This window comes from Electrona antarctica (assembly GCF_951216825.1).
Source record: "Electrona antarctica genome assembly, chromosome: 21".
NCBI lineage: Eukaryota > Metazoa > Chordata > Actinopteri > Myctophiformes > Myctophidae > Electrona > Electrona antarctica.
Window position 1 is genome coordinate 2,405,821 of NC_136802.1, and position 10,076 is coordinate 2,415,896.

At 43.2% G+C, this 10,076-nt stretch overlaps 1 protein-coding gene across 4 annotated transcripts in view; it reads right to left on the minus strand.

Moving 5' to 3' along the window:
- Positions 1-5,439: 5,439 nt before the first annotated feature.
- The window catches only part of pcif1 (phosphorylated CTD interacting factor 1), a 43,344-nt gene continuing 38,707 nt past the window's right edge, over positions 5,440-10,076 (minus strand). For 2 of the 4 annotated variants that reach the window (XM_079490760.1, XM_079490759.1), the window contains exons 14-16: positions 9,628-9,721; positions 9,320-9,495; positions 5,440-8,336 (exon numbers count right to left, since the gene is read on the minus strand). In XM_079490760.1, coding sequence (XP_079346886.1) covers positions 7,853-8,336; positions 9,320-9,495; positions 9,628-9,721 — 754 coding nt within the window. In that variant the 3' untranslated portion in view covers positions 5,440-7,852. The remainder of the gene's footprint in view (positions 8,337-9,319; positions 9,496-9,627; positions 9,722-10,076) is intronic. The other 2 variants (XR_013788612.1, XR_013788613.1) reach the window with 2 other exon arrangements.

Consider the following 10,076-nt stretch of genomic DNA (forward strand, 5'->3'; position numbering starts at 1 on the left):
AGAACTATTATAAAAGAAAATGCAAAATTTCTATTTTTTTTATTTTTTTCATGGAGCCCGAGGCTGTTTGTGCAGAGTTTGAGAACTCTAATGGTTGGTACCGGGTACCCATAAAAATAATTCAATTTCAGTTCTAAACGCGTAGTCAAGCGCTATTTAATATTGGGATGAGTACCGAAATTCGGTTCCAAGTAGGAACTGAATTAACACATGGTTGGTACCCATACAAATAATTCACTTTCGGTTCTGCCTATCGATTCCTGACCTAAACGTGCAGTCAAGCACTATTTATTTTAACTCCGGTAAAGCACCGTTGTAATGAGATGTATAGCTGTGTGTCTCTCTGTAACACACCGTTGTAAGGAGATGTATAGCTGTGTGTCTCTCTGTAACACACTGTTGTAAGGAGATGTATAGCTGTGTGTCTCTCTGTAACACACTGTTGTAAGGAGATGTATAGCTGTGTGTCTCTCTGTAACACACCGTTGTAAGGAGATGTATAGCTGTGTGTCTCTCTGTAACACACCGTTGTAAGGAGATGTATAGCTGTGTGTCTCTCTGTAACACACTGTTGTAAGGAGATGTATAGCTGTGTGTCTCTCTGTAACACACTGTTGTAAGGAGATGTATAGCTGTGTGTCTCTCTGTAACACACCGTTGTAAGGAGATGTATAGCTGTGTGTCTCTCTGTAACACACTGTTGTAAGGAGATGTATAGCTGTGTGTCTCTCTGTAACACACTGTTGTAAGGAGATGTATAGCTGTGTGTCTCTCTGTAACACACCGTTGTAAGGAGGAGTAAACAGCTGGAATAGTCAGAGCACACGCTCTGCATTCCTCCTCCCCCCTTTTTGTGAAACATTTGACCTCTTATTTAAGTTATTTTATACCATTTTGGAACTGAAATAGGGAACCGTTAGGAACCGGAATCGATGAGCAGAACCGGTATCGGACTCATACATCTTAATGATATCCATCCCTAGTTCCAAGTAGGAACCAAAAAAGAAATCATAGAAATAATTGTATTAGCAACTAATGTTCTAAATTTAGGATGGCAGTTGGAACATTCAGGCTGATTCCTGGCATTCCTGGCATGCCTGATGTCTCTCTCTCTCTCTCTCGTGCAGTTTAATTTAAACCAGAAAAAGTGTCCCTCGGGGCACAGGTCTCCACCAGGATAGCAGCGTTTCTGTTAAGTGGGAATATGTGTGCACAGTTTCACAGCAATGGGACGCTGCGTTAATGATTTGCGGCATTTTGTACAAAACGGGCCTCTCCTGAAAACGTTGTAAGCCAATCACTGGAGTGCATGGACTTTATAAAGTGGATGCTGGACAAAAATCCCTTCTATGTATCGACTAGTGTGACATATGCACATGTCATGGCTGTACATGTGCTTTCTGTTGAAGATGAAATCAAAGTGTACAGCACTTACTTATTCTGTGTAACTTCATCACAGGCTGCTTCAGCATGGCTGCCTGGTAGATCTGTTCCTCCGACATCTCTCTCTTAAAAAGCCCAAATAGTTCGTCTCCTTCTTCGGTCCGCTCTGACGGTCCAACTGTACGTTTGAGGCACGCTTTTACCGTCTGGGATGTGATTTGTTGTGTTCTTGACTCAGTCCTCTGCTCTGCTTCCCGACTAAACTCTCCCAGATCAACAGTGGACAGAAGTTAAAACAGTTACAGTGCTAAATGCTAAGCTAATCTAACTGTAACAGAGCTAAGGTAATGGCCGCCGCTGTTTGCCTGTGGGATGAGCGTCCCATCAGTGCCCATCGAAAAAGTTAGTCCCGTTTTTTGCAATGCATGTTGTGAAGAAGTAACTACTTTAATGGGTCACAGTTCTCTGTGCAACACAGTGCAACAGTGCAATCAATGCATGCTGGGAAGCAGTAACTCTGTGACCCATTGAAATGAGTTACTGCTTCCCAGCATGTGTGACCGTCCGTCACACAGTTCTCCACGGCCTGCAGTTCGTTGGAGCGACGACCTGTCTCCAGCACACGTGCGTGCGTGTGTGTGCGTGGACCACCATGATGATATTTAGCCTCTCAGACCCAAAACTTGGGACAACTTTGTTGGCATTGGATAAGATTATGTCCACAGTTCCATGCTGTATTGATGTCGGTACCATTAGGAGAGATAACAGGCAAATGTTGATCAAAAATAACAATTCTTCTGTGGTGTATTATGAATCATAATATATGCATAACTACATGGTTAGTCACAATTGTACACATAACACTTCGGCTTATAGGAGGTCACATTGAGTCCCAATGAGTGAAGAGTTCATCTTTGGATAGCACGTTACTAAATAAGCCTAGGGACACTTTAAGATAGCAGTTTGCAACAGCTGTGAGCCCATCCTGCTATATAGTAGACGCAGTGACTTTTACCACCCAAGGAATGCTTTCAACAGAAAGACCCCTGTGGTGACTGATTGCTGACCCTGTGGTAACTTGTTGACTGAGGCTTAAGGGTCAACACACACACACACACACACACACACACACACACACACACACACACACACACACACACACACACACACACACACACACACACACACACACACACACACACACACAGGGACAAAGGTGACACCCACATATTGGTATAAAGAGATGGGACACAGAAGGGTTGAGAGGTTGGTTGGTTGGAGTGGGGAGAACGGAGAGGACAGGCTTGGCCTGGCCTGAATGCTGTATGGAAAGATGACTTGATGCGAGTAACTTGATGTAACTATGGGATATGCCTTGATTGAATAAAAGAAGGACTTTGCCTGGATATCGCGACTCATTTCATGCTATAGGAAAATAAGGTTATAATCCACGGACCTGTTTAAGGAGAGATTCCACACTTCTACATTTTCTAATTGTGTAGACGTAGAATTTTACGCTCTCAAGAGTTAAAGATCTATAAGGGTCCATTTGGTTACAAACGTTTCTCCATCATTTAGCTGCGGACCACCTGGAAGTGGAACCCCCTCAAGGACCACTGGTGGTCCCCGGGCCGCTGGTTGAAAGCCACTGCCTTAATACATTATAGTTGCACTCTATAGAGCGTCGCAGTCCCGCCTCCTACCCTGGACCAGGAAATGAAACCCAATGCATTATTCTCATAGACATTTCTTAAAGTATTTATTTAAAGACGGTTACGCCGCGGACAAAGCCAACTCGAGTCGTGACAAATCATTAGAAAGAAGAAAAGAACGGCAGGTTACAACACTTTTTTTGTTGTTTTTCTTCTTTGTAATTATTTGTTTGGTCCAAAATATTGTTTGTGTTGTCATGAGTTGTCACGACTCGAGTTGGCTTTCCCGTCTTTAAATAAATACTTTTTGAAATGTCTATGGGAAAAATGCATTGGGATTCATTTCCTGGGCCATGGTAGGGGGCAGGACTGCGACGCTCTATAACTATAACTACAAATTAAAAACACTTAAATATTTTCTGAAGGTATCTTAGAAAAGCTTTATCTTTCAGTCAATAGGGAAAACTCCTGTCACAAGTTGTGTTGATGTAATTTGCCCATGTGTAGTCCAGCACTATATTGTGCTAATAAAATGTTAAAAGTATTTAAAAATATTGCATTGATGTTCAGATTAAGGCATATCAATCAAGTCGTATTAGCCAGGGATCCATTTAACACCTCATCCATAGAAAAACAACATGAGTTTTCATTTTTTTTAAAGGGTCATTTCACAGCTATTTATTTTCAATGACATCTCAGATCATAACAGTTTTTATTTGAACTCTGCAGGAAAGAAAATAAAAAATAAATCATGTCCAACGAAATGAAAACATGCGTTAATTTCCTGTAACTGAACAATGAACCTTGTGTTGTGATGTTTGGGTTGCAGCTCCGCTACCGATGAAACGCTCAAAAACAGCTTTTTTTTAAATACAGGTTTTTGTTTTTTTTTATCTTCAGATCATGCAAAAACAATACAAATCAAAAATAAAACATGGAAAAACAGCTCATTTACAAACCAATGACAAAATAAAACTGAAACCAAAAGAATTATAAAAATAAAGTGGGAGTATTTTGCTGGTTACCGATGCAGACACGCCTACTTACATAGAAGACAGAAGGTCTTACTGGACCTTAGCCACAATTTGCAACACTAGATGTTTTTTAATAATGGGATGAATCTAGAGTTGCAAGACCATCCAATGACTGCCCATTCATCCAAATTTGCATTTCTGATCTGCTTGTATTAAACAACGTTAAACTCACCAACAGTGCAGCTGTAGGGCAAAGCTTGAATTATCCTCTTTCAATCTGCGTGTGTTTGTTTCATAAAAATCCACCGTAGACATGTTGTTATGAGCTACTTTCTGTCAAGACATTCTGTGCCGTAATATTTTTTTTTCTAAGTGTTGGAGATTGGAAGCACTTGTTTTTACTAACGGGTCACGCTGATGCCTCCTGCATTATGTGGACATTCGAAACAGGTGGTACGCAGGGCCGTTCAGTGACTTCGACGATCGCTTCCAAACCCCAACACTTAGAAAAAGAATCACCTGCACAGAATTTCTTGACAGAAAGTAGCTCATAACATGTCTACGGTGGATATTTATGAAACAAACACTTTGCAGTTTGAAATGAGGATAATTCAAGCTTGCCCTACAGCTGCAATGTTGGAGAGTTTAACGTTGTTTAAAGGTATATTCAGTGATTTGACTTAATCTAAATATCACTTATTTTTTCTTTTTTTCTGGATAATCCTCCCTACTATAGAGTGTGCTGACCATATAAGGAGTTCCTCCCTGTCCCCAGTGAGCCCCTGGGGTCAAAAAACCCTAGTTTCAGTTTTGGTGGCGGGTGGCAAAGCCTTCATCCAATCAGGATGAGAGAGGCCTTCCTCCAATCATGATCGAGTGGGGGCGGGCCTTGGTGCACATGCTGTTGGCCTGTTGCACTTCCCCCCACTGTAGAGCGCGCATGTGCACATTTTGTTACCGGGGCGGACTGGGTGGTTTTCCAAATCACTCAAATCACTGAATGCTCCTTTAATACAAGCAGATCGCAGATGCAGTTTGGATCAATGGGATGTCAATGGATGGTATTATTGTAACTCTAGCTTCATCCCATTATAAAATAAAATCTAGCGTTGCAAATTGCGGCTAACTGAACCTTTGGTTTAGTTGTAAATCAATTCTATGTTGTATAATACATGAGTTATCTTTAAAAAAAAAAAAAAATACAAAATTACGTTAAATTAAATAAAAACACAAGAGGGAACAGTTAAAACAATTCATTTGTTTTGTTTTTCTTTAGAGCGTAAATACAATTGATAGCTTTATGTACAGAGGATGCTGGTGACGAGACTGATCCACCAATCAGAATATGACCCCCCCCGGCCCCCACCCCACCCCGTCTGATCCAACCAATCAGAATATGACCCCCTATCCCCGCCCCCTGTCAATCGGATCAACCAATCGGTGCATGACCCCTCCTATCTACCCACCAATCAGGGTATGGATGGCCCTGGCTCCACCAATCAGGGTATGGATGGCCCTGGCTCCAGGGTTACACATCAAAGACACTTCATTTCTAGGAATTTAGGACGCGTTGCTGCCACAAGGGTGTTGACCTGCAGATACACCACGGTGTCCTCGGACCGTAGTTTGGTTTTTGATTGGGTAGACGAACAAAAACATACATCCTGTCTACCAAAACATCAACATACACCGAGAGGAACAATGTGTTTCTGCAGAGTAAACTCCAGTGGTTGATAACTGCTGCTATAGAGGGAAAAGAGAGCTAAACATAAATATTAGTGATGCACCGAATATTCGGCCGCAGAAAATATTCGTCAGAAAATGGCTAAAAATGCATTTTCGGCCTATTCGGTTTCAGCCCGAATAGGCAGAAAATATATCACCGAATAGTGTATGCAATTAATGCATTCAAAAGAGCTGAATTAATGTTTTATGGACCCATAATAATATAATATTTTTTAAGTTAAGTTTTGCCTTAACCATTTATTTTGCCATAAATCAGGTAGCTTTAAGGTACGGCCATGACAGCAATGGTAGGAAAAAAAGATATATAATATTAATCATATTCGGTATTCGGCCAACTGTTTCCTATATTCGGTTTCGGCCAAGAATTTCCCTTTCGGTGCATCCCTAATATATATTTATAAATGTATTGTTTTGTGTAAACTCTGGGCAAAGTTAAGATGCTTTTATGCTTTCAACCAACCAGTAGTAACAACATAGTGACCTATGTCACCATATCTCTGAATTAATTGATTGCATAGGCCTAAATGGAAACTAAGACCGCAAGGACGTTGTTTTTGGTGCTCTGAATGTTTGACTGAACTCTGTTGCTGTTTTTACATTTATGTTCAATAAACTATTAATCAATCAATCAATACTAGTTAAGTTAACCAACCAGTTAACGTCCTATAGAACCATGGTGTGTGTGTGTATCTAACCAGCTAACCTCATTATGATGGTGAGACTAAAACTAAATCGATTTCTGAATGTTTCTGCCTTCCTCCAGAACCCCACCCACTGTACGGTGGTTCTGCCCTCGTGTGGCAATCCATAGTAACTACAATTACTGTCCTGTTGTCTCATTTATGCCCATTTTGGCGGGAACCCCTTTTGGTGTCAGCATTATGTTATGCTTTAGCTATTGAAAAATAGCAGATCTACAAGCTCGTAGCGCGCCACCGAGTGGCGCGCTACGAGCTTGTAGGTCTGCTATTTTTGAAAAATCAAAGAACGACTGACATAGAAACATAGCTTCTTCAGAAAACTGTCAGGATGTAGAAGACATTTTTAGAATCTGATCTCAGGTCAAAATAGGTTAAAGAGGATATTTCTGAGTTAAAACGTCTTCTTGTTAAAAGGGTAAAGTTGTGTATTGTGATAGTAATCATCTCTGTGTTGTGTTCAGGGACTCTGGTCTCCTCCATGTCGCTTCAGAAACCAATTATAGCTGCCATCGATTCGTCAGCCAATCACAACTGTACCCCTCTGATGCGAGAGCCAATCACAACTGTACCCCTCTGATGCGAGAGCCAATCACAACTGTACCCCTCTGATGCGAGAGCCAATCACAGCTGTACCCCTCTGATGCGAGAGCCAATCGCAACTGACCCCTGTGGTTGTAATAACGTCACTAAAATGTCAAATCACGTTTTTCTTTTTTAAATCTAATAACATTTAGTCTTTAAAATAGAATGAAGACACTGTCTTTGATTCTATGTCCCACAATCATCTCAGAGTATATCGTGGCTTCTTCAGGGCAGAAACCGTGTACCTCCATTTTTCATCATTTTCATAGGTTTTTTTTTCTCTCTTTTTTTCACAATTTAATGCCCTATTTCTTCATACAACGATAGCCGTTATATTACCTTGACTTTTTGTTTCATTAATGTTAATGTTTGTCAATAAAATCTTTTACGTGTCAATTATTTGGAGCCCCACTATGCAATACCCTCGACGGCCACCAGGTTGGGAGTCACTTCTCTACGTTGTTTGAGACAGACACCTACCTGTCTGTCTGTCTGTCTGTCTGTGCTACAGAGAGACAGACACCTACCTGTCAGACAGACAGACACCTACCTGTCTGTCTGTCTGTGCTACAGAGAGACAGACACCTACCTGTCTGTCTGTTTGTCTGTGCTACAGACAGACAGACAGACACCTGTCTGTGCTACAGAGAGACAGACACCTACCTGTCAGACAGATAGACACCTACCTGTCTGTCTGTTTGTCTGTGCTACAGAGAGACAGACACCTACCTGTGTGTGTGTGTGTGTGTGTGTGTGTGTGTGTCCTACAGAAATGAACAAACAGTCTCAGTCTCATGAATATTCATAGAAGAGTCTAAACAGCAGCGACCACTTTCTCTTGCGTCGCGGGCGTGGTGGGCGTGGTCGTCGGACTGCTGTCTGCATTGTTGTTGTTGTTGTTGTTGTCATGGTTACCGGAGGAGGAGGAGGTGGGCGGGTCCACAACGCTCGGCGTCCTGGAGGGAGGGGCGGCGCCAGAGTCTCTGTCCAATGACGACGATGACGGCGAAGCGAGCGGATTGGTGGAGCCGGCGGCGGCAGCAGGAGGCGCCGGAGACGTTAGCGAGGAGGAGGTGGGGCTGGGGGGAGGGGCGGAGCCGGGCGTCGGGGTGGAGGGGGCGGAGCCCGGAGGAGCAGCAGCGTTGGGATTGGCGGCGGCGGCGGCGGCCGCGGCCGTGCGGTAGGACGCCAGCAGCTCGGCGATGCGCTCGGCGCTCGGCTCCCAGCGGGAGAACCCGCCCTGGTTCTGGAGGAACAGCACCACGGTGCCGTGCACCGCCTGGTAGTGCATGTCCTCTCTGTGGGCGCGGACACACACACACGGACGGACACGCACACACACACACAACGAACACAGACACACAGACACACACACACACACAACGAACACAAACATGCACAGTCACACAAACACACACGGAACACAGACACACGCACAGACACACACACACACACACACGCACACGGACACACACACACGGAACACAGACACACGCACGGACACACACACATATTTTGACAATGTTAAACAATTTATTCAGATCCACACGATAAGAACAGTCAGGGTTCCCACACGTTTCCAAAACTATTCCAGAATATTTAACACAATTTCCAGACCTATAGACCAATCATTCAGCGATTCACTAATGAGTCTCTTACTCTTAGACTAGCATAGAATATAGAATGGTATAATTCCAAAATTCGTGCCAAATGTTTTGCTACCTATCCTACCTATCCTACCTATCCTACCTAGGGCATAGGATCACGCTGCAGCATGTTGTGAACTTGTAGATCTGTTATTTTGGTCACGTACTGCAGGGGTTCTCAACCTGTGGGTCGCGACCCCTCGGGGGGTCGCCAAATTATTTTAGGGGGTCCCCAAATTATTTTCAAAAAAAAAAGAAAAACATTTTTTTTTTAATTTTTTTTCACGATTTAAAGAAAATAGCAGACCTACAAGCTCATAGCGCGGCGCGCTATGAGCTTGTAGATCTGCTATTTTTAAATAGCTAAATTATAACAATGCTTAAAACACCAAAAGGGGTTCCCGCCCAAAATGGTTTAAGGTTATTGTAGCAGTCAATTTATATTGGGGGTCGGGAGGGGGCGGGGCGGGGGTCCCGAGACGTTGCCAAAGCATTTTCGGGGGTCCCCGGCCAAAAACGTTGAGAACCCCTGACGTACTGTACCGGTACACATTAGACTGCAATCACGCAGCAATAAAGTAGTGTATTTGTACCTTTTACAGATGTGCTGACTTCCAGAGGTAATAATACAGTACCTTTTACAGATGTGCTGACTTCCAGAGCGGTACTGGTGCTGGAAGGCGGGCACCGTCAGACTGTGTCTCAGGAAGCGACTGGCCTCCATGCGGCTCAGGGCAGCGGTCATGGGGTCACGCCAGTCGGGAACGAACACGATGAACGACAACGGCTCGCTGGAACTCTCCAGAAGCTCCTGAAACACACACACGCACGCACACACAAAAACACACACACAAACAATCAGTTTGATCAGTTGATTTCGTCGACTTAAACCTATGAGGAAAAATGGTCTTCACAGACAGACAAAATAAAAACTAAATATCACCTCAAAGTGCGTCACCATGGCGTCCATCAGCTCTTCACAGAACGGAGGGTTGGCCTCAAACGAGCCGCTGACCGGAGAGAAACTCAGGAACGTTCTAAAAATAAATATATACATATAAATACTAAACATAAATACTAGAAGAAGAAGAATGTGCTAGTCTGGGTTAGGCTTTAAGGACCATCTCGAAACACACGCAATACACACGCAGGTCATGTTATGAGTAAAGAACACACCCGAGTGCCGTTATAACGAGGCCATGAAGCAACATAATTTTCTTTTTGGCACGGTCGTATCAGATGTGAATTGTGGAGGGAACCGTGTTTGCAAGTAGGGATGCACGATAGAATCGGTAGCATAATCGGAATAGGCCATATCAGCCATGAAAAATGCCATATCGGTATCGGAACGGTCTAAAAATAATACAGATTATTTAATCGGGACCAGATATA